Source organism: Mustela nigripes, chromosome 2 (genome assembly GCF_022355385.1).
Source record: "Mustela nigripes isolate SB6536 chromosome 2, MUSNIG.SB6536, whole genome shotgun sequence".
NCBI classification, from domain to species: domain Eukaryota; kingdom Metazoa; phylum Chordata; class Mammalia; order Carnivora; family Mustelidae; genus Mustela; species Mustela nigripes.
The window spans coordinates 15,089,976-15,113,946 of NC_081558.1; the positions used below are offsets into that span (position 1 = coordinate 15,089,976).

At 54.9% G+C, this 23,971-nt stretch overlaps 3 protein-coding genes across 9 annotated transcripts in view; all 3 read right to left on the bottom strand.

Annotated features, from left to right (window-relative positions):
- The window catches only part of PBX4 (PBX homeobox 4), a 42,153-nt gene extending 30,219 nt beyond the window's left edge, over positions 1-11,934 (bottom strand). Inside the window, exon 1 of one of the 4 annotated variants that reach the window (XM_059389527.1) lies at positions 11,852-11,934. Coding sequence is in view for 3 of the 4 variants with exons in the window: in XM_059389525.1 (XP_059245508.1) it covers positions 4,993-5,314 (322 nt within the window). In the remaining variant the exon portion in view is untranslated. The other 3 variants (XM_059389523.1, XM_059389525.1, XM_059389526.1) reach the window with 3 other exon arrangements.
- Positions 8,151-11,921, bottom strand: LPAR2 (lysophosphatidic acid receptor 2). Of its 3 annotated transcripts, none has more exons than XM_059389530.1 (3): positions 11,898-11,921; positions 9,741-10,482; positions 8,151-9,041 (listed from the first exon to the last, which is right to left on the bottom strand). In XM_059389530.1, the coding sequence occupies exons 2-3, from the start codon at positions 10,480-10,482 to the stop codon at positions 8,728-8,730; spliced, it is 1,056 nt and encodes a 351-aa protein (XP_059245513.1). In that variant the 5' UTR covers positions 11,898-11,921; the 3' UTR covers positions 8,151-8,727. The 3 variants fall into 3 exon arrangements, with proteins under 3 accessions (XP_059245513.1, XP_059245511.1, XP_059245512.1); XM_059389528.1 differs by lacking the exon at positions 11,898-11,921 and adding an exon at positions 11,497-11,586; XM_059389529.1 differs by lacking the exon at positions 11,898-11,921 and adding an exon at positions 11,488-11,576.
- A 594-nt stretch (positions 11,935-12,528) lies between the features above and the next one.
- Positions 12,529-22,290, bottom strand: GMIP (GEM interacting protein). Of its 2 annotated transcripts, XM_059389531.1 has the most exons (21): positions 22,122-22,290; positions 21,100-21,184; positions 20,551-20,626; positions 20,381-20,438; positions 19,967-20,092; positions 19,820-19,884; positions 19,598-19,705; positions 19,095-19,175; positions 18,815-18,985; positions 18,588-18,725; positions 18,042-18,238; positions 17,616-17,722; positions 17,453-17,542; positions 17,021-17,098; positions 16,791-16,945; positions 16,381-16,569; positions 16,147-16,284; positions 15,849-16,045; positions 15,119-15,509; positions 13,460-13,523; positions 12,529-13,329 (listed from the first exon to the last, which is right to left on the bottom strand). In XM_059389531.1, exons 1-21 carry the CDS (start codon positions 22,138-22,140, stop codon positions 12,953-12,955), a joined length of 2,910 nt encoding a protein of 969 aa, XP_059245514.1. In that variant the 5' UTR covers positions 22,141-22,290; the 3' UTR covers positions 12,529-12,952. The 2 variants fall into 2 exon arrangements, with proteins under 2 accessions (XP_059245514.1, XP_059245515.1); XM_059389532.1 differs by lacking the exon at positions 22,122-22,290 and having other exon boundaries at positions 21,102-21,182.
- Between the last annotated feature and the right edge of the window lie 1,681 nt (positions 22,291-23,971).

The following is a 23,971-nucleotide window of genomic DNA, read 5'->3' on the forward strand; positions in this document are numbered from 1 at the left end:
TTTGTCAAATAAATAAGTAAAATCTTAAAAAAAAAAAAAAAAGAAAAAGAAAGAAATTCAGAGAAATCTTTTCTCCCTAAGAAAAGCTATGAAGGGCCTTAATTGTAGTACCTATTATGTTGCCTAAAAGCCAACTTCTAACATTATCTTTTTATAGTTTCTTTTTAAAGATTTTGAAAATTTATTATTTTGACAGAGAAAGAAAGACAGCACAAGCCTGGGATTGTGACCTGAGACGAAGGCAGACATTTAACTGACTGAGCCACCCAGGCACCCAGAAATTTTTTAGTTTCAAATGCCCTATCCCATGTACCACATGACTTGCTCCTGAACAGATATGATAATGGCCATTCTCCATCATCCCTTTATTCACTATATATAAAGAGGTTTTTTTCCTAAAACCTATTCCCATTCCCCAGCATTCACTTTCTACTGTACTCAAGTTCTACAAACACAAAGTTGGGCTATACTTTCATAGACTCTATAAAGGAAATACAGAAACAACCCTGGAACTTCCAAAGCCTGATTTCCTTAGATTGAAAATGTAAACAGACTCTAAAACAACAGGGTCTGATGGCCCCAAGGCAAGATTTTCATTAAGAGAAAAAAATCAACTATTTCCTGAATCTTATTTGCTCATTTCTAATTTTCTTTCTATATTAAGTAGGCAAAACAATGCTAATATGTGACCCTTGTGATTAATTTAAAATCTATTATGTCTACAAATGTAACTTAGATTCCAAAATAACTTTCATTTGTCAGATTAACCAACTACTAGGTAAACTAATTCATGAAAACTGAAATAAATGGGAAGCCATTATCTCCACTCTTGAGAACCCAACCTCTCCAAGTGTGGTTTGGGATCGGCAGCATTGGTACCCTTGGGAGCCTGTTAGAAACATGGGCTCTTGGGCCCCATAGGGACCTGTTACATCAGAACTTGCATTGCGGTAAGGTTCCCAGGGAAATTTGCGGCATGTCCAGCCAGACAGATGCTCTAAAGCACCACTGTCTGGTATTTTCTGCAATTATGGAATTGCTCTCTATCTGTGCTAACACAGTAGTCACCAGTCACATGTGGCTACTGAACTTTTGAAATGTACCTAGTGCAACTGAGTAACTGAGTATTTAATTTTAATTCACTTTAATTTAAAAAGATATCCAGTGAGTGACTACTACATTGAACAGTACAGCTCTCTAGTGGATCATTGGATACCTGCAAGCACTGGGTCACTACAGCCAGCCACAACTGAAAACCCAGCAACATGGAGCGCAACTCACCTGTCGTTCCAATATGCAGAACGACTTGAAGAAAGACCAGTCCTCTTCAGCTGCTCTCCCAGAACATCAGGTATGGAGCATGGATCTCCAGATGATACTGTGATCATTCTGCTTCCTTTATCAATCAGGTTTCCAAAATTTACCCCTCAGCTCTAGAGTTTTCATGCTGATTTCTTTGAAATCTTATTACTGGACCAAAAAATGAGCCCCTAGCCTTGGATGAGAGGCAGCTTCCAGGCCGGGGGCAGGGGGGGGGGCACCTGAGATCTGAGGATCCTCAAGGGTACAGTACATGACCGCACAGTTGTGAGTGGGGAGTGGGGGTGGGCCCAGAGCTTACAACAGATTTTTATGACCCAAACACTGGTTAAGAACCATGGGAGGAGGGAAGAACTTTGGAGCCTGAGAGTCTTGACAGACGGCCCTCAACCCTAGCCTAATAACCCTCATAAACCCCTCACGAAGGTAACCAAAGAAGCAAAAGAAACAAACTACACAGAAAATGTAAAATGTTTTAAAATTTATTCTAAAAAAACAAGGCCATGCAAAATAATTCACACAACCCTTGGCAAATGAGAGAAAATTTTCTGCCTTACTCGTCTCATACAAGATATGAATGAGCACATCATCAGTTTGAAATCAGAAAATGCAAAGCTATACCTCCTCCCTAAAGAGCTTAGGGTATAGCTGAAGGTCAGAAGATCATTCAAGAAGACTGGTTATCCCTTACATAGAAAGTCTCCGGCTGACTTGGGCTGAATCTAAACTAAGGTGGTGTATTCCAAAGTCCTTTACAACTCCACTGCGTAGCCCAAAGGAAAAACAATATACAGTTCACTAATCTAAGACTATTCAGCTATGACAAAATAATGCACAAGCACTTGGAGCTGCCTTCCAAATCATGCAGAAAGGTTGTTAAGTAAGAATTCTGATTTAAGGAGAGTAGATGTGCCTTCCCTCTTTAAACACACTTATGGTGACAAAACAGTTTGAAAGGTCCCACATGCAAGACGAAAAATTCTTTCTTGCTAGACAGTTGAACTAAACTGACTTCAGGGGCTATGAAGGGTTCAGCAGGTACACTGAGAGAAGACAGCAGGGTCAGAAAGACTTGTAAAAGCCTCACCGAGTTGGTTGATGACAGACACAATCTGCTTCCCCTCCCAGGCTGATAACCTATCAGGCTGCAGAGTTTACTATGAGGAAAGACCCACCCAAGCCATTTGCTCCCGAGTAGAGTTAAATGATTCCCCTGAGGACTCAACACTGTTGGCTGGACTTGAGTGACTTTTAGGGTCTTGCGTTCAGACTGTTGTCTGGACTTGGATGACTGTTGGGGCTATATCCAAAGAAGTGGGGGAGATCTGAAGCATCTAAATCTCAAAATAAAAGCCCCAGGGGTCTTTCTACTTCAGAAGGAAACCAGGGAACAGCTACCTAACAACCACGTTGTCATGCATGTATAATGCCCCACTATTCAATTTCCTAGCCCAAAAGAAAAAATCTTGAAGAATAGCAAGAAAGATGTGACTGACTGTACACCATTGTAAAGCCTATCAGGGGAGGTGTGTATTGCTATAAGAAAAACAGTGCAGCCTTGGGGCTATAATGGGGTGACAGATGCTGGAATAACACCACACGTGAGCAGAGCTCATTCCTTAAGCAGCTCCCTACCTAGAAGAGAAGGAACTCAAGGAGCTCCACAAACCAAAGCTCCTCCACCCAAAGTGCTGCCTCTGTGGTTCCTGGGTGTGAAGAGGACATCCCCCACCCCCACCCCCCAGCTCCTCCTAAACCTTTTAGAATCTTCAGTGCCACAAATTTTACTATATGCTAGGTGCCAGGCATCATGCATGGTTCTGGGAATACAAAGGAAAATAGGACAAAGCCCCTGTTCTCAGACTAGTCTAGCAGACAGGGTATCACACAAGGGCACCCTCTCCTGGCCCATCTCTTTTTTTCTGCCAGTGCCAGGAATCCCCACTACTCAGCACGCACCTGTTATGACAACTCTTTATAAATTAGTCTCCCACACACTCCCACTTCTGTATGAGCCCCGAGAGGGCAGAGAACATCTTAGGCATCTTGGTTTCTCTAGCACCCAGCACAGTGCTCCAACAGGTAGAATGAACATGGTAAAGGAGCGGGGGATAACACTCTGAACTTTTCAGATAGAGGCTATGAAACTGCAGAGTGGACAATTCACAAGAAGCAAAGGAAAGTTTGAAGAACAAATGTATGCCAAATCTACCTTTTGTCTCTCCCTTCCTGTGGCTGCTGCTCACTTGGCTTTGGCATAACCCCGCCTCCCTAAAGGGTTCTAGTGGTTGTACTGTCCATACCACCAGACCCTGGTCCCATCCCCAAGGATCATCCTTCACCCCAAACAGGCCCCATTCAACAAGGCCCCATCCTTCAAAAGGACTTCAGTCCTTGCCTATTTTCTAATAATTTGAGCAGGCACCAAACACAATGGATTGCCTTGTAAAGCAGATTCTACCATCCCTGGCTGGCTGACAAGTGGTGGATGGAGGTAGGTAGGTAGGACAGGTCGTCTTTCTTTTTTTAAGATTTTTTAAAAAATTTATTTATTTGATACACAGAGAGAGAGAGCACAAGCAGAGGAACAGCAGGCAGAGAAAGAAGCAGCAGCAAGAATTCCTGCTGAGAAAGGACCCTAATGCGGGGCTCGATCCCAGGACCCTGGGATCATGATCTGAGGCTACCACAGATACTTAACCAACTGAGCCACTCAGGTGCCCCAGGCCAGGTCGTCTTAAAACTACTGTGTTTGTTCCCACGGCAACTGAAATAAAATCTAAACTCCTTCCTGAGACTTGTGGGCTCTGCACAGTCCTGGTTCCAACCTGTCTGCACACTGAACTCAGGACTTTGCGTCTCTGGCTCTGCTTTCTTCCAGGTCTTTCCCACCTCTGGGACTCTGAAAGTGCGGTGTTCTCTACATCTGACTTCCCACAGCATGCTATGTATGTCTTTTCTTAGAGCTTTTCTCACAATGTATTCTTAGTTTTTGCTACTTTTCCTCTCCCTCTATGAGCTTGAGAGCAGGGACTATGTCGGCACCCAGCTGGGTGTCCCCCGCACAGTAAGTGTCTAATAAATATTTGCTGAGTTAACAAAAAGGCGGCTCTCCATCCCTCCATCCAGCTCCCCCACCAACCTTTTTTCCTGATGGTTCCCGCACCAAGTCACCCCCATCTCCTCATTCCTGAGACCCACTGCCCACAACTCTCTCCATTATCTGCTCTCAGAACTCCCCACCTCAGAAGTCCCACTAATGGATCCATTTACCTGCCCACCCTTCACTTACTCCCATCTCTCAGCCGTTACCCTCCCCCCCCGCCCCCGCTGGCTGACAAGGGGTGGATGGAGGTAGGTAAGCCCATTCCTCTCGCCCCAGGACGGGCCCTTACAACCCATCACCCGCCGCTTAGCCCCATAAAGCCTTCAATCCGTTGGGTTTTAACCTCCTAAGTCCCCTAGGCTTCAGAACCCCGCCTTCAGTCCTCCCAGTGCCCCCACATCTCCCCTTCCCGCTCCCCGCCCAGAGATGCTCCCCGCCTCTGACCCCTCACCCCCTCACCCCTCGAGCTCCCTCCCAGACGACTTGGCCCTGGCTCCTGGGCCCGCCCCCTTCTCTGCCGTGACTTTGGGTGGCCCCCCCTCTCCCCCGTCGAGCCCGCGCAGCACCTGGCCTGCGCCTCCTCCAGGCTCTGGTCGGTGATGGCCATAATCTGCTGCAGGACCTCGCCTGTGTCGGGGCCCGGAGGGGGCCCGGGCGGTGGGCGGCGCGGGGCCGGCAGAGGCGGCGCGGGGCGCTGTGGGCGCGGCGGGGAGTCCATCGGCTGCTGGGCCCGGCAGGCGCAGAGGGAGATCCGCCCGGCCTGGAGCGCTCACAAGGGCGCCGCAGCCAACCCCCGCCACCCGCGGGCTGCGCGCGCGCGCCCCGAGCCCCACCCCTCGCCGTCGCCTCCAGCCAACCGCCGCCAGCCAGAGGCCGAGTTCCGCCCATGGACACGCCCCGCCGTCTCCGCCAGCCAACTGCTGCCGCCTGGGCCGCTGCGCCCCGCCCACGGACACGCCCCCAACGGCCCCTTTCAACGGCCCAGGACTCGGTTGCGAGTTGCCGAGGCAACAGCTCTTCGCACCTTCAACCACCTTTTTCCACTCGCATACCTCCGCCTCCCTCACCTGCTCCGAGCAAGGATTCCTGCTTAGAGACCTTAATCCTTCTTAGGGCCCCTCCCGTCTCCTCAGAGCCGCCGCACTTCCTCAGAGAGGTCCCGCATTTCCTGAGAGACTCTCCAGCCTCCTCAGAGAACAGCCTCCCATCTCCTCAGCGCCCTCGACTTTTCACCATAGCACCCACTTCTCCTGAGCCCCCATGCCTTAGAGCCGTCACTCCTCACAGGTCCCCATTCTTCCTCAATGACCCCATATCTCAGATCCCCCCACCTCCTCAGGAACCCACACATCTCTTCCAAATCCCCACTTCTCAGGTACCCCACTCTTCCCTTAAGCTACCCTTTCCTTCTCAGAAATCCCTGATTCTCAGATCCCCACCAACACCCACCATTCATCTCTAGAAGCCCTGAGTCCCAAACCCCTCCTCAGTCCCCTAATGGTCCCCTCAGTTTAAGCCCCATCAGATGCGTCACTAGGTCTCCCAGCCTACTGGTTCTTCCTCCTTGGAGTTTTCCACGAGGGGTGTAGAAGTGTGAGGTGATGGTGGCTGAGTGATTTTCTCAGCTGCACAATCAATTCTCCTTTCAAAATGACCTTGGGTTTATTCATTCCATCTACTGCAATCAGGTCCTAGAATACCCACTACTTAAGGATGCTTCCTGAGGGTCTCCTCTGAGGCATACCCCAAGAGCGAATCTCCACAGGTCTTTGTTCCTAGCCATTAGAACTTACGGCATCTGACAAGGATCGTCATGTGAGAGAAAGGGAACGGGACTGGACATGAATCACTTCAAAGTCATTGGGACTTGCTGGAGCCTCTTTGCTCTGAGGGCAGATTCCAGATGCAGCCTCATAAAGGCTCCTCACCCTCTCTGGGACCACTTCAGGGCAGGACCCATCTTCTTCCCATTGCTGATGGAAAGGAAACTCAAAACATCTGGTGTGATTGGATTGGAGGACTCCAAAAAAGGCAGCAGGGAATGGAAATGAGTGATGTGGGTCAGTATTAGGAACCACATCGAAAGCTCCCTGATTAAGGAAACCCAACACTGGGCCCCACTAAGAGGAAGTGCTAGAACTTGTGGGGCCCAGAGAGAGCTGTTGCCCTGGGCAAAAGTTCAGCCCTGCACAGGAAACCTTAAAATTGTGAGTAATTTTGGTGTGCTTCAGAGAACAGTGGTGGGGGCACAAGGCGGAAATCTTTAGGGACCAAATCTTAAAGGGAGGAGAGATTTACAAGAGAGGGAAAAAACAATGGGACAAGATGGCAAAGGAGACCAGAGGAGTGTGGGTTAGAACCTGGGGGAAGCTGACATAAAGGCAAATGAAACAGAGCCACCTTTGGGAGGCCTTCAAGGGCCCCACCCCATAGGAAATGGCTTTGGCACCCAAATTTGTCTGTCCAATAGGCCTGGAGCTCCACAGAAGCAAGGACTGCATCTTTCATGGTCCTGCGCCCAGACCCATGGTGGACAGGGCTCACTTGGGTCACCATTTCTGGAGATTCTGGCCTCAGGACCTAGAAGTCCTGCTTCCGATCTTGGACCCTGAAGTACCCAGCAACCCAGTTTATTCTTGCCTAACAGAGCTATCTTAGGGCAGGGGGAGTTTTCCCCAAGGGAAACCTAGCCCCATATAATGTAGAAGGACTTAGATGTTTTTGATTCTTCCATGACATGTGCTTTAGTGGTTGAAGAATCTGGCCTATAATGGGAGGCCTAGGTCCACATTCTAGCCATTATGGAGCATGTGAATCTTAAGTAGAGCTATAACTCTGTCTACTCCCTGGTGAAGTGGAAGCAGAGAATCCAGATTCTGGTCTACACTGTACCTGCAGGGTGGATCTCTGAGCATCTGAAAGGGGGCTCCTCATGGCATGTCTGAAGCCTTGGGGCGGGGGGCTTGAGGTGAGGAGGGGAAAATCAGACTAGAGTGTAACCAAATCTGGACATTGTGGGGATCGAAAACTCTTTCCCTGGGGGCGTCTCTAGTCCCTTGATTCATCTCTGTGACCTTTGGAAGCTGTGTAACCACAGGCCAGGTGGCAACCTCTCTGAGCCGTAGTCCTCATGTGAAAATAAGTGTGCCTCTACAGAAGATGCAAGTAACGATTAAATAATGTACCTACAGTGCTTATCAGTGTGCCAGGCACATCCGAGGAGCTTGAGGAATGGCAGCTCTCAAATCCTACTTCCTGCTCCACAGGCTCCACTTCCCTTGGCCTGTAGGTATGGATGGATCTAGGTGTAGGGGTGGACAATTGACGGCTGACAATTAATAACCTGGACCCAGGCGAAAGGGCAGGCAGGAGAAAGAGGGCTCACACAGGTCAGAGACCACTGTGGGCTCCAGAGGACAGAGACAGATAGGAGTGGTGAGTTAGAGGCAGAGGAACACACAGAATGGATGCAAGACCTCCAAAAGGAGAGATGGAGAGGCTCAGTCAGATCAAGCCACTTTTGACCTCAAGGTTGTGAGTTGAGTCCCGTGTTGTGTATAGGATTTAAAGGGAAAGAGAGAGAGAGAAACAACCGTGCAGTGATCAAAGAGGAAAGAGAACAGGACTGAGAAGATCCTAGCCTAGCCTGAGCTGAGCTGGACAATTCTGGGACACAGGGACAGATGGACTATCTGACTTGATGACAGAAAATGCTCTGGAGACCTCAGTGGAAAGAAAGGTTTACTCCTTGTATCAAGCTCTCCCCACAGACCCCCCCCCTCAATTCTAATCGGGACAGGCAAGACCCCAGAAGCTCCAAGAGGCCACAAACCTTTTCCTAGCTCATGCTCAGCACCCCTCAGTCCATGCCCCTAAAGACTCCGCTTCTGGCAGATGGTGCATCCCTGGGCCAGCCTTATTACCCTGTCGCACTGGGCAGAGTGGCCTGAGACAGCCCTCCTCTCCCCGGTCTAACACCCACACCGCCATGGACAAGGAAGTGGTCCACAGGGTTTACCAGGGATGGGCAGTAAAACCAGAAAATGTCAGTTAAAAAACCCCACGGCCTGAGATGATTGAAGAGCAGATTCCTGAACCCCCTCTGACTCTCTCCTGGGCATTCCAAGATGACCCCGAGGCCCTACAGCAGGCAGAGCCATGAGCCCAGGGAAGGCTGGCAGGGGAGCTGTGCCATGCAGACTGAGGGTCTGTCCTGCAGCTCAGGTTGAGCCCGGTGCATTTACAAGCAGACGGGGGCTCTAATAGGGCATTTGCATCAGCACACTGAAGTCCCAGGCTGGCTACAGGGTGGAGTCCATCAGGGGGTGGCCGTTCTCTGGAAGCATGATGCGTGTGCTGGCCCCTGTTCGGGTGGAGGGAGCATAGCGGGCAGACTCGTGGGGCGACCGGCGAAGGCACAGACAGCAGAGGAGGCGGCGGAAGGTGCGACGCATCTCAGCGTCTCGGCACGAGTACACCACAGCGTTGACCAGTGAGTTGGCCTCCGCCAAGAGTAGGAAATACTTCTCCACGGCCAGAACGTTGCAGGACTTGCAGCCCAGACCGTCCAGGAGCAGCACCACCTGGCCTGGTGTCCAGCAGACCACGAATGCTCCTGCAGGATGGGGCCCAAGGTGAGTGGGGCTGGTTCTGGGGGCCCAGCACCCCCAGCTCTGAGCTCAGGGCCGGAGTGTCAGGCCTGACACTCTCGTCTGATGTGTCTGCCAGAAAGGGATACCTTTCCTAACAGGTACACTAGACAGGGCACTGGACCCTTCTACGTGGAGATTTGTTCTATGGGGGAAAGGAGGTCACTTTGGGACAGGCCAGTTACTTGGTGGGGGAAGGGGGGCTCATAGGGAAGAATCACTCCTTGTTCTTGGTGGGGTAGGCAGTATATCCACATGGGATGTACCTTGCTGCCTCCCCCATTCAGACCCCTCTCCAGCCGGACTGACCTCATCACTCCCGGCTAAGAACTCTGGAGGGCTTCCCACAGAACTCAAAACGAAATCTGATTCTTGCCTGTGCCCTTCGAGGCGGTGCTGACCTTCTCTCCTGCTTCTCTCCAGCCACACGGGCCTCCTCTCCTCTTTGGAGGCACTGGCCCGGTCCTGTAGGGCTCTGACCTTCTGTTCCCTCTGCCTGGAACTCTTCCCTTCCCCAGCATTCAGGTCTCTGCTCAGATGTCACCTCCTTGGAGAACATTCCCCACCCAAATGATCCCCTCCCGTGTCTCGTGGGAGTTGGGGTGGGGAGGGGGCGGGCAGCACGGTTCTGGCAACCCTGGGCCAGCGGAAGGGCCCTCACTCACCCAGGATAATGACAACGGTCTTGACTAGGCTGAGTGTGGTCTCTCGGTAGCGGGGGTGGCAGCTGACGTGCTCCGCCATGCGCTGCACCCTCCGCCTCACGTAGAAGAAAATGCGGGTATACACAGCCACCATGAGCAGGAAGACAAGCAGGCTGGACAGTGCCCAGACAGCCAGGTAGGAGCGACTGAGCAGAGGGGCCATGCGTGAGCAGCGGTCCAGGGCGCAGAGGCAGTGCCACGAGTGGGCGGGCAGCAGCCCCAGGCCCAGCGCGGCCACCCACACCCCCACGATGAGCAGGACAACGCGGCCGCGGGGCAGGCGGCTATGCAGCTGCACGGCCATCACGCTGCGGTGCCGCTCCACGGCGATGGCTAACAGTGTGGCCACCGAGGCGGTCAGGCTTGTGTCCAGCAGGCCCTGCCGCACGAACCAGCCCTCCAGCGAGAGTCTGGCGGTACGAGGGCCCGTGTGAAACATGAGGAAGAGGTAAGCCACGCCTGCAAAGAGGTCGGCCGCGGCCAGGTTGCCGAGCAGGTAGTAAATGGGCTGATGGAAGCGGCGGTTGGAGGCGATAGCTGCGATCACCAGCAAGTTAGTCAGGAGCACCAGAACGCTGACGGTCAGCCCCAGGGCCACCACAACCACATCTTTGGGCCGCCAGTGGGAGCTGAGCTCCTTGCCACTGTTGTTGTAGAAAAAGCCGATGGTCTCATTGTAGTAGCACCGGCCCATGGTGGCCATCTGGGGGCACAGAGGGAGAGGTCAGTGCAGGTGGCATTTGTTGGAAGGGCACAGGAAGGAGCAGCAGCCAGAGGGGAGGGTCAGGACAGGAAGGCAAGGGTCTCAAACTCAGATGCCTCAGAGTAAAGTGGTGCTGGTGAATGATGTGGGAAACAAAGGCAGAAGAAAAATTATTAAATTTCCTTATCAATAGCCCACTGACAAGTTTTTGAAACAAGCAGAGTGACATTCTTCTAGGGACTCAATGGCCTTGATGTTAATACTTTGCTAAGGGCAAAAGGCAATCCTGGCCCAATCACCGCCCCCCCATCCTGTAAGTCTACTTTAACATATAAAAATTCCTTTGGAAATTTCCTTTATCTCTCAACTCCCCAAGATACATGGTGGCAATCATCTTCCAAGCATATGGCCCACCAGTAGACATCGGAAGGGTCGCATGACTCAGGTTTTACCTGATGGTAATAAATGACCTTTTCTCAACAAGAGCTAGCCCTCTCAAGGTCCTGGGAACCTTGCTTCCAGAATTCCTTAGAGACTTAGGCTATCCCTAACCCCCTCCCAACTTGAGAGTATATAATGGGCCACTTGCAATCTCAAGACTCCAGTGCAGCTCTTTCTGCCCATGGGTCCTGTCCCAAACTTTAATAAAACCACCTTTTGTACCAAAGATGTCTCAAGAATTCCTTCTTGGCCATCCTTCTTTCCTACATCAGGGAGCAGATCCACCAGAGCGGACAACTTCCCCAGAAGTTGGGCAGCGGGTTTTGGGCGCGAGAACTCCCGAAGCGGGCGGGGCATTTGGGCATTACGAGTGGGACAGAAGACCCTGGCGGCCTCCCAGACAAAGGGGGCGGTCAGGGAGGCGGTGGCCCGCCGGGCCTCCAGGCGCCCCTAGGCTGGCTGGAGGAGGAGCTGGGGCAGAGGGGAGGAGGGGGCGGTGCCCAGGCCCCATAGGCACGTGCCGCACCCTCCCCGGGACCCGCGCCCACCCACCACCGTCAGTACCTGCCTCACCTGGGCCGCCTGTCACGCCACAGACGGGATGGCCTCCCAGAGGGCCGGGGTAGGCCCCAGACCCATAGCCTGGAGTCCACCGCAGGAACGGAGGAGCGTCCGGGTGCGCTGGGCGCGGGCAGCAGAGAGAGCACGGGAGGCGGGGTCCCGACCCTGCCCCTGCCTGGGCGCGGCGCCCCGCCCCCGCCACCTAGGGGAGCCCCGCCCCGTCTCCGCCACCTGGGGGAGCCCAGCCCCCGCAGCCGCGGTAAGGACAAGGTCTCCCGGAACCGCAGCACCCCCCTCATTTCCTCCCGGCCTCTCCGTCGCCCCTCTCCACTTCCGGCGCGGGACCCCCGCCCCCGTCCTCGCCCACCTCACACGCACGCAGTTTCGAGCCTTCCGGGGGCTGAGTCACTCACTGCACCAGAATTCCCGCGGTGACCTCGGACAGCCTGGGCGAAGCTCCGGGTGGTCTCAGGGTCCGCGCCCCCGCCCGGCCCCACCTGGCCCGCTCCCTGGCATCCAATCCGTCGCCGAGTTCCAAGCCACGCCCTGATCCGACTGGGCTCCCACAGCCCGGACCCCCGCCCCGCCGCCGCTTCTCCAGCGCTGAGATGCCCCGCGCTGCGGCCTGCGGTGCCCCTCGGACCTCTCCTGCCCCAGCTGACCCTCGAGCCACACTTAAGTTTCTCGAAATCCCGCCCCCGCGCCCTCCGCCCCGGCCCCGCAGCCCCCTGCCCGGCCCCGGCTTGTGCCGGTCCCGGGCTCCCACGGCCCAGAGCACACAGCTCCATTGTCCCGGTTATCTGCACTTTGTTATATTTGTTTGATTATGCAGGCCCGGATCGGGGACGTGGAGCTCCGGGAGGGCCGGGCGGGTGTGACTCAGCCTGGTGTCCTGGCCCAGCCAGTACTACCTGTAGGTGTTCAAGGATGTTTGGGAATGAAAAGGGGGCCTTGGTTCCTCTGGTGGGTTAAACGGGGTCAAAGGATGCGGCCCTCACCTATCTCTCCCATCAGCCTCGCCTGGCAAAGAAAGACACTCAAGGGTATAAGGGACCCAGTTTATTCCCAGGTCATCAGACCCCGGGTACCACCAGGATGTCAAATCTGGGCTGCCCACACCTTCCAAGAGCTGGTCACCCGAGGTCAGCTAAGGAAGTAGGGAGAAGTGGGGGACTGGCTACAACCAAAGTAGCAAAAGGCAGCCCTGTTCAGGAGTCAGACACTATGGTGGACACCAAGGATCCCAGGACTTGTATTGACCCTGAGTACTGACCCCGACTCACCTCTGAACCTGAGTGGCCCTAATGGACCTGTGTCTAGTCGGGGAAATCCTGGTATATTGTCCCAACAAGGGTTTTGGTCTCCCAGGCCATGTAGTCTTTCCTTACAGGAACTCTCCAGATTCCACCCTCCCCCAACACTGAACACCCTCTCAGTCCTTTACTCCTCAGTCAGAATGCTGGGATGGTCAGAGATGGTCCTCGACTTCCTCAGGTTGGGGGTCTGGACAACAGGTGGCCTTGGGCACAGCTTCATTGTGTAGCTTGGACAGGAGCCGGGCTGTCTCCTGGGTGATCTCAAAATGCTTGGGCAGTGCGGTGCGGCGCAGAGGGCTCCCCTCAGGCGACGAGGAGGAGACAGGGCCAGGTCCCCGCCTCCGCAAACTCCCTCGGGTCACTGATGCAACAGGGGTCTCTTCGCTCAATTTGGAAGCTACCTGGGCCAAGCTGGATAGCTGGTGGGTGACAGGCCGCACACCGCCCCGGGGATATTTCACTGGTTGACGGCTGAAGTGACCACGGGATTGTGTCCCCAGCAGTGAGTCCTCTGGACCTTGGCTGGACACTGCAGGATGGCATGGTCGTTGCTGAGGACCCCTAAGTCCTCTGGATATCTCCTGGGAGTCATCTCTCAGCCAAGCCACCCCAGGCAAGAACACCCCTACAACTCCTGGGCTGCCCCCCAACATACTTACCTTCCCCTCCCTCCTCTCTGGTGTCCTCAACCATGTCTCTCTGGTCACTTTGTGGAGTTGGAATCTGTAGGAACATACCCAAGACCAAAACCCCAACAATAAAATCCCAGTTCTTTGAGATTCTTGGAGAGCTGAGGGTTTGTTCCTGGATATGTAAAAGGTCTTTGGCAGTTTTAGTATCTGGGGTGATGATGCCCTTTATAGTAATCCTGCTTATCCCCTTATGAAGAGCAGTATTACTAATCTCAGCTATGGGCTCCATGTGGGAAGGAGCACCCTCGCTCAGCAGCCAGCCAGCCCAGGGAGTGACTTAGCCATGTCCGCATGAGTAGCAGGTCACCTACCTGCCTCCGCTCCGCCCTGCTCTGCTCAGCAACTCTGCACACCTGCTTTTCAATGTATCTGTATATACTTCAGTTGATCTTTAGCTAAATGCTAACAGCAGCATTTAGTTCTTTCTACATGTCTTGAGCACTTTTTGAGCCATTCCATGGCTCTGAGACCCAGTGCTCACTGACAGCCCCTTTGCCAGCTCTTGGCCACTGTGCGGCGGAGGTGCAGGTTCTCGGAAATGATGTGTGTAGCAGGATCTGAGGGACAGGGAAGCCACCAGTAGGAGTCTCATCTGTAAATGGTTTTCACTAACAGTATCTACCTCTCAGGGCTGTGGTGATGATAATAGGAAGCCTATAAAATGCCCATACATAGTAGGTGTGTGGTGCCTGGCATTCCACAGACCCCTCTTTGGTCTCACTTTCTACCACCTTCTCTTCCTAATTCATTACAGCTTGGGGCTGCACCTTAAACACACCAGGCATGCTCTCACCTCAGGGCCTTTGCACTGACTGTTCCCTTCAGAACCCCCTTCCCCAGATCTCCATCTGGCTCAATCCTCCCCCACATCTTTCCAGTCTTTGCTCAAATCTACCTTTTCCAAGGAGACTGGCCACAGCATCCTATTTTACTGCTACATACTGCTCTCCACCTCTTCTTGGTGCCCCCCATGTCTCTTACCTTGCACTACCCTTTCTTTCTTTTTTTTTTAAAGATTTCATTTATTTATTTGACAGACAGAGATCACAAGTAGGCAGAGAGGCAGGCAGAGAGAGAGAGGAGGAAGCAGGCTCCCCACTGAGCAGAGAGCCCGATGCGGGGCTCGATCCCAGGACCCTGGGATCATGACCCAAGCCAAAGGCAGCGGCCTAACCACTGAGCCACCCAGGCGCCCCTGCACTACCCTTTCTTTTCTTCTTCATAGTACTTGTCACCTTGTAATGTCCTACAAACTGACATTATACCATATTTCTTATTTGTTGTTGGTTTCTTTCCCAGTAGAATGCAGTCATCAAAAGGATGGGGTCTCTGAATAATTTACTCACTTATGTATTTGTAATGCCTACTACAACAGTGCTTGGTACATAGTATATGTTCAAGAAATATTCTGTTGCAGAAATAAATGATCACCTATGTTAGTAACTCTGCAGAGCTTTCATTCCTCCATTATTACTGCCATTGTTATCGCCCACCACTCCATTCCTCACTTTTAGGGAGAGAGGGAATGAAAGAGAAAAGTTTAAAGGCAAAGTGATGGAAGGAAGATGGGAGAGATTAAATGGGAAGAAGGGCCTCCCCATGTCTGTGGGCCCAGCGGGTTCCTACCTCAGGAGGTGTGGCCTCAGGATGCTTCTCCAAGGTACTGTGGGGCTCAGGGTCTGGGTCAGGATCTGATGCTAGGACTGGGGGCAGGGGATCTGGAGCAAGGTCAGAGGATGGTGGCTGGAGGTTGTTGTTTAGGAGAGGTCCAGGGACTGGACTGGGGTCTTGGGGCAGGGGCTCAGTGGCCACAGGGAGGTCGTCCATTCCAAAGATTTGCTCATAGTATACAATGAGGAACTCGACGAGCTGGGCCTGGTGCCCAGAGTCTAGTAGGCAGGTGACAGGGCCGGCACCAGCTGTCCCTGGACCATCCGGTGGCCGCAGCAGTGTTGGGCCAAACACAATGCCCAGGTTGTTGGCAGACATCTTGTTTTCCTCAAACTGTGCAGCCACCCTGGGGATGGTATGAGGAAAAAGATCAGAGCACAGAATATGTGGTCATTGGCTGTCAGAGAAGAGCCGTAGGCCAGGCTCATGGCAACCCGCCCCAGTCATGGGTAAGTGTCCCAGTCATTGTTTGAGACCAGCAGCTACCTGCCTGGCAGTGGAGTTTGGGGTCAGCACCCAAAGTCTAGAGTCACGTATTAAAATTCAGAGCTCAGAAAACACATGCAAAGATCAGAAGTCAGCATCAGGGATCAGTCCCAGAGGTCAGTAGTTATGTCCACAGACGGGGTCACAGATCCGTGCCTTGGGTCAGAAGTCACATTTCAAGGTCAGGGACAGTGCACACCTGAACAGATGGGCCACCAGGTGCCGCAGGGTACTGTAGTTAGAGTCAGGCAGCTGCACCAAGAGGGTCTTCAGCGAGCGGATAACCTCAGGGCTGGGGCTGGGGGTCCCAGGGTCGTGCCCTGGGTCTGCATGCAGGGTCTTAGCCAGAGAGATGAAGGCGTCGTAGAGGTGGAAGGGGACCACGGGGTCAGTGAGCTGGGGGTGGAATGGCAGGAGGGACATGGGTTTGGGTGGGTTGCAGAGGGTCCTCAGCCTGAACCCACCCAGCCCCTACCCCTGAGCCACTGAGTACCCACCTCCTGGAGGAATCTCTTGAGAACACTTGAGACATCATGAGGCGAGTTTCCTGACATGTCCACCAATGCTCGACCATTCTCAAAAGCCTGGCACAGCCGCTCCACGCGGACCCGAGACCCACTGACCCGGTAAATGCCCTGTAGGGCAGGGGTAGGAGAGAAACATCCGGCTTACCAACTGGCCGTCAGGAGTGCCGGGTCACTACTGGGGGTGGTCAAGAATCAGGGCAGCACCTGCACACCCAGGGCACGCTGTTCTATCTCGGCTGTGCACTTAGTGATCACAAAGGGCACCTCCTCCGGGAAGTCCCTGGGCAGCTGCAGGAAGTCAACCCCAAAGAGGGGGGTCCGGGCTGGGAGCCGCCTATGTCCACAGAGGATCAGCAGAGTCTCCAGGCAGCGCTTGTGGCAGGTCAGAAAGCACTGAAGGGAATGTCACAGTGTTGGGAGGTCATCAGGGATCAGCAGGGGAAGGGAGGTCATAGGGATCCTCTGGGGAGTGGAGGAGACTCATAGGGCATCATTATAAGAGGGCATGTCCTAATGACAGAAAGGGCATAGGGATTTCAGGTCAGAGAAGTGTCTGGGGTCAGGGAGGTCACTGGGGTCAGAAGAGGTCATTGGTTGATGGGCCCAGGCCACACCTCCTCGCACTCGGTCCCGCTGACCATGAAGGCATCACACTCGCGGCACTTGGCTGGGCCCCGGAGCCGCCGCAGCCGGTGAGTCTGGGCCGCATTGGACAGCGTCCACTTCCTGAAGGGGCTTCCTAGGCCGTTCTCCAGCCCATCTACCAGGTCTGCAGGGACACAGGGTCAAGGGTGTCTGGTCCACCCCACACCCCTCACCACACCCCATTTGCTTCCAGCCTTACCAGGGTCTCGCTCTTCAAAGTCATCTGAGGACTCGGTGCCTATGGATGAGACCTTCACCAACCGCCTTGTGCCAGAGCCTAGAGTCAGAGCGTCACAGAGGTCAAGGGTCACAGAGATTGTGGGGAAGCTCCAGGGCTAAGGAGATATTCCTGGTTTTTAGGCTTTCCAGAACCACCCACAGATGCTCTTGGGGAAAGGGTCAGAGGTCAGGAGGAAAGTCAGGTCAGTGACTGGGGGTTGGAGAATGGGTCAGCAATCTGGGGGGTGGTTCAGAAGCTGGCTCAAGAGAATGGATCAGAGGGTGAAGAAAATAGGTCAGGGATGCAGGTAAGTCAAAGGTCAAGTGAAAGGTTAGAGATGGAGAGTCAGAGTCTGGTCGGGGACTGGGGACTGAGGACTGGAAGAGGGTTAGGGCCAGCTCCTAGCCACACCTGGGCTGGAAGTGGGAGAGTCCAGGGACCGGGACTCACTGCCACCACCCACACTGTCTGCATCGCCACCGGGAGTCCGGCCTGGAGTTCCTGGGAGGAAATAGGCCAATTAGGATGGACCCCTGCCCCGGCACCACTCATGCCTCCCTATCACTGTGCTCACCCTGCCAGCCTGTGCCTGCGTCCTCCCAGGGGCCTGCCTCCGAGGCATTTTCATCCAGCCGTGGTGGTGGGGGGCAGGAGATCTTCTTTCTTGTGTCCAGGGGAGAGCTGAAAGGAGAGGTTTGAGGGCTCTGGTGACCAGGAAACTGCCCTGGGATGACATCACCTGTGCATTGCGTCTAGGAGGACCCAACTCGAAGCACTTGTGTCTGGAAGCCTTGACACCAGTGAGCACCCAGTTCAATGACCCTAAAGTTCAGCCTCTCCCAGAACTGGAATACCCACCCCCAAAAGTGCTTTGGCAACCAAATCCAAGAACTGAGGCTTTGAGTTTTCTGACCCCCCCCAAGAGCTCAACCTGTGGTGCCAACAGCCTGCAACTGTCTCTGGGGCTCATTCCTGACCCTGGTCCCCGAGGGAGGCCCACCTGTGCGCAGCCGGCACGAACTCCTGGAAGGAGAAGGCAGGCGGAGGGGGTGGCGGGGCCTCGGGCTGCAGCACCCTCACGAACTCCTGGTAGCGCTGGCCGGGCTCGAAGGGCTCGCAGCACTCGGCCAGGGCGGAGAAGGCGCGGGGACCCCGCTCTGCCTGCGCCCCTCGGAGCTTGAACAGTCCCAGGGTCACCTGCGTGGTGGGGGTGGGGGGGTGGGAAGCGGGGCAGGGGAGGGGAGGACCAACGGCAGTCAGAGGGGGTGGAGCCTGACCTTCAGAGTCGCCATTGCGGCCAGGGTTTGGGGGCGGGGCGAGCAATGAGTAGCCGCTGGGGGATCGTGGTCAGAGCCTGACCTGGAGGAGGGGGAAGAGGGAGACAGGACCCCATGCGGGTAGCGCCCAGGCTGACGTGTGGTCAGGGACTGAGGGTGGAAACTGGTCGCCTAGGGAGGAGTCCTAGGCCCTGGGGATAGGTTAGGGGCAGAGGGCCTTCAACTGGGGCCAAAGGAGAATGTGGGGTGGCAGTGGGAAAGGGTCTCACCCGCCTCAGCACTTCGTCCCCCTGCAGCACCAGCTTGCGCACGTGCGACACGATCCGCTGTTTGGCGGCCTCTAGGTCTTGCTGCCGCGCATTGGCCTCGCGGACGCACATCTGGTACAGCGCCATGGCCTCCTGCACCTGGGGAGACCAGGCTAGGGCACATGTGGGACAGAGTGTGGGGCCGGGTGAGCTGCAGCTCTGGCGGGGGCATGGGGCTAGGTCCCCACCTTGGCCTGGGCCTCCTCTCGAGATCGCCGCCGCCGCTCCTGCTGTTTGCTGGGCCCTGGGGAAGCCTGGGGTGCCGGGTCCTCCGGAGACGCCTGGGAGCGAACCCACAGGTCCTCGCTGCGCTGTACATACTGGAGCTGGGCCCTCCGCAGCGCCTGCACTGCGTCATTCTGGGGCCGTGGGGGGTGGGGGCAGGAACAGAAGGGGACAGATCAGCACCTCTTCCTCTCTTCTGCCAGCCCAGCAAGGGTGCACCCACCCACCCTGCCAAGGCCTCACCATCCGCTTCTGCTCTTTCGTCCACTGCTCCTTAAACTCTTTCCGCCACTTCTCAATCTCAGTTCGTTTGGCTGCTAGGGGCTGGCAAGGAGGACAGATGGGGGTGGGGGGGCTGCCTCAGGGCCACACCCGGTCTCTCTGCTCCCCTCTACCACGTGCCTTTTATCCTCTGGACCCTCTCGGGGGTCTGCACTCTCCCCCACCCTCCAGCTCTCCACCTCATCCTTTCTAAAGCCTGGATCCAGAGATGCCAAAGCTCTCTTCCTGGGAACACTCAACGCCTTGCCCCATCCCCCCTCACCCCCCACCAAACCCTGCAAAGGAACAGAAGCAGTTTTGCAATTGCACAGGAAGCCTGGTTTGAATCTCTGCTGGGTAACCTTGGGCAAGTTCCTCAGCATCCCTGGGCCTCAGCTTCCTCATCAGTAAAATGGCACTGATGCTAAGTGCCTTCCCCCTGGGGAGGTGTGAATGGGATAGTTAGGGCAGCAGGGCCCCCTCACCTGGTAGTAATCTCTTTTCTGCTGGGCCACTGTTTCCATGGCTAGGGTTCCCAGGCTGAGGTCGTGTTCCAGAAACAGGGTGTAGATGTACTGCAGTGGCATGTGGTTCTGAGGGGGTGGGGGTGGGGGGAGGGTTGGCATTGGAGGATGCTGAGGATCTAGGGGCTCAGGGCTGGGGTTCTGGAGGCTCAGACCCCGTGGCAGGGGTCTGGTCATGGCTACCTGCTGGTGGATTGACACCTTGCCAGCCTCAGCGATCTTCATGATGCTTTTGGCAAACTCCAGCTCTGGGGGGAGACAGCAGGGGTCTGAGTTGGGCAGGATGTGGGCATTGCCTGGGGCCTGGGGTCGGGCAGAAGGGGCCCTCACCAAGGCTGGCTCTCTTCTCTGTCCAGGCCAGCAGCTCCTTGGCATAGCGGCTCCAGGTCTTGGCATACTCCAGAGCTGCATCCACACCGCCCGTGGTCCGAATGAGCCGCAAGTCCAGCTCCTCCCCTGGAGCAGGAGGTTGGACTTCTGACCTCTGAACCCTGACCTGTGGCAGCTTTCCCTGACCCCCAAGACTGACCAGACCAGTGACCCCTATTCTATACCCTATGGCTCCCCAAAACAGCCCTTTATGATCTTGTCCAGTTGCAATTTTATACCGATTCTCCACTGAGCCTGGGGTTCTCTGAGGGCAGGGGCTCAGCTCTGTGGTGTATATTGCCGTGTCCCTGGTGTGTGGAACAGGAAGGAAGGACTCCTTTCTGCCCCCACTTCCCCAGCCTCAAAGTCCCCTACCTGTAAGGGGCGCCGGACCCTCCGTGGAGGGGCGACTCCAAATGCTGGTTTCACTGGTCTGAGGGGGAGGGAGACAGCATTCAGGAGCAAGTGGGGGAGGGGCTTCAACCCCCTAGAGCCCCTCCCCCTGGAGACCCCCTCCTCCCTGCCTCCTTGGTCCCACCCTTCACCTCATTGGCTGTGGGGGTCTTGTCAGACTCTGGGTCTCCTGAGAGCACGGGGTCTCCAGGCAGCATCTCAAGGGTCCTGGGAGGTAAGGGCGTCAGGATGCCACCCTCCACCCGGTCGGAATTGCTTAGGGGGTGTTGGGGGTCCCCCAGAGCAAGAGCAGTGTGTGATGGTCCTGGATTTCACCTCTGGGTCATCTCTTGTATCTGGGAGGTCTGAGTGTTTCTGGGGGGGATTAGATGAGTTTGTTTTCTTTCCTTTTTTTTTCTAAATGGGACTTGAGTTTAAAAGGTCCCAGGTGAATCTGGGGTCCACAGAGTGGGATCATAAGGATCTCAAATGTTTTAAGTGGTCACAAAGATATATGGGGGTCCTAGAACCATTTGGGGGATTTCCAGTGGATTTGGGGGCTGAATTTTGGGATTTTCCAGGTGTTTTGGAAGGACCCATCTTAGACTTCTCTGGTTGTTAGGTAAGTGGATCCAGATGTTATAGGTTCCTAATGCACCTAAATGGTTAGGGATTTGGGGCTGGCCCAGGCTCAGACTCACACGTTCCCCAGGGAGATCTCGAGGTTATCCAGGCTCCGGAAGATGTCACTGTACCTCTTCCTGCTCTCTGGAGCCGGGGGTAGCCCTGGGGGAGGGGAGTGTCACACATGGGCCAATCAAAGCCTCCCTCCACCCACGGAGGCCCCAACACCATGGCCCTTAGCCAGCTGTTTGGAGGTTGGGAAGAGAGAGACAGAGAGTGTTCTGGACCTGTAGAGAGTCCGAGATGGGGGCTGGTGTCAGAGTCAGGACTGAGGCAATGTTGCCTGAGGTGAAGCCAACTCAGGGCAGGCAGATGGACTTAGGCACAACCCAACACTGGGACAACCGCTCCGAGGAACAGAGACACCCACACACACATGGGCCCAGAAGCAAAGAGACAAAACAGATGTCTCAGATGCAGCCACACTGTCCCTGGGGAAAGAGCCAGCTTGACAATGGAACCACATGGACCTCAGGCCAGACAGATGGAAATACACGTGGGAGAGACCGGCACAGAGCCCGTGGCACAAACGCATATGGGCAGACTGAAACCAGAGGAACATAAAGACCGAATGACACTAGACATGCACAGCAGAGACACAAAGACAGCCGGAAATACAAGTCAGACCTTGCCACACTTCTGCCACAGCCCCCCTTCTGTGGGCTCCAGATCAGCAATGCCCCCTCCCCTGATTATGGAGGAGCAGGGTGGGGATTCTGCCGCATCTGCCTCTCCATCAGAGGTCGTGACACCCTGCCCCCATCACAAATATCAGAAGCAGAAGCGGCCACTTCCCCTTCCTGGGCCCCCTCCCCCAGGCATCCGGGGTGAAGACTCCAAAGGGGGAGGGGGTCAGGGAGTGATGTTCTGGCTCTCTCTCGGCTTGGGGGTCCCCACAGTGGAGGATGCTCGCGTCCCTCCCATTTGGGACTCCTTTCCCCGTTCTCTGGACGGAAAGGGCAGGCGAGACCACTCAATTTAGGAAGTGGGGTACGGTTGGGGGAGGTCCCTCTCGCATCCCTTATCCCGGACCGCCTACCCGGCTCTGCTGCGTCCATGGCCCGGCCCGAGGATCTCTCGGCGGGGTCCGGGACTGGGGCGGGATCTCGCTCCGGCGGGGCTCTGCCCCGATTTCCTGCTGCGGCCGCCGCCGCCACCGCCACCGGGGTTCCGCGTAGCCCCGCCCAGCGGAGCTACGCCCCGCGACCGAACACGCCCCTGCTCAGCAGAGGCACCGCCCCCAGCTACACCTCCGCCGATTGGCCACGCCCCAGAGGCCCGGAAGCGCGTACCGCGCGCCCGGCCCAAACACGGGAGATGCTGTGGTGCCAGGGATTCCAGTGTGACCATACCAGACCTGGACACCCCATGGCTCCATTCCCGCCAAATCTTTGCGCGGCTTCGGAGCCCCAGCACACTCGTGTCCGGGGCGCCTATCCCTGCATCTTCTATCCTCCACGACGTAGCTACTTCCCTGCCCAGGGGCTTCTTGTATCCTGAACCCATACTGGCTCCACTGGGTCCATGGTGCCCCCTGGTGGAGAGGCCTGATGGCAGGCCTTATTCCAGTAAGTTCCCCCCGTGCTCTAGGGCAGCCCCAGTGACCTTGGAAACTGGATCAGACTCTTGAAGCCCCTCATTACAGTACAACCAGAAGTGCCCCCTAGCACCTCTCTCAGGAACAGGGGTCATAGATCTCCACCCTGAGCACCCAGCAAATCATTCCCAGCAAACAAATCCCAAGTTCAGAGTTCTTGCCTCCCTGTTGGCTCAAACTGTCTCAGGGATTCCAAGTGATCACAATAGTCCCTCTGCCTGGTGGGTTCCAACACCCTTACACTTCCATACACCTTGGTCTGTGCTCACGTCCCATGTGATGCTCACAGTCATTCACTGATGGTCCCTGCCCTTTTCCTGCTTTGGAACCCAGGGCTTTCCTTGGGCTATGGGTCACAGTCCTCCTGATAGGGAAGCTGGACAGGGACAGACTGCTGAGGATGACCAAGGAGTGAAGATGGGAAAGGGTGGTGAGCCCCTCATGGATATCAGCAGGGAGGCAGAGTTTGTCTTCAAGCCTGGGCCTGGATACCAGGCCTCATATTCTCACACGCAACTTGTCCAAGTCCTAAAAATGCATTCGTACCCCTAGTGGAACTCCTAGTTTGAAATAAAGATGGATTTACTGGGTACCCGGTTAATCACTCGGTTAAGCACCCGCCTTCACCTCAAGTCATGATTCCGGTGTCCTAGGATCGAGGCCCACTTCAGGCTCTCTCCTTCTTCCACCCATACTCCTACTCCTACCCATTATCTCTCTCTAAATAAATAAATAAGTAAATAAATAGAAACAGGTTTATAACTTGGCTTTCTAAAGTTCTTAGCTGTTGAGAAGGCAGGACATCTCCCATAGCCATGACTCTGCTTTCATGCTGCCTACTTCACAATTCCTGAATTGCAATGAGTGCGTGCCCTCTGTACGGAAGGACGGTGTCAGTACAAGGGCAGAGCCGGGCTACAAAGCTGGGCTGACAAATGATGAATGGCGCCCTCGGGGCAAGCGTGACCAGAGGTAGCATCTGCAACAATTTGAACGGGACTTCCTCACATCTAACACACTGTGAGAGGAAGGAGTGCTGTTATTTCACATATTACTGAAGAGAAGAAAATGCCACTGATCCTAAAAGTTTCCACCAGTGCCTAAGAGACCAGAAGATGAAGCTGAAACATCACAGACGCTTGGAGGCGCTTGTCAAATTAGGAAATATCACAAGCCTCTGGGGTTGGAGCTCAGCCCATCTAAGCACTGAATATCCTGACGGCAAGGGTTGTTGTTAATGACCTCGTGGCTCCCAGGGAGGGGGCCGGACCGGAACCCCTCCAGTAGTGCAG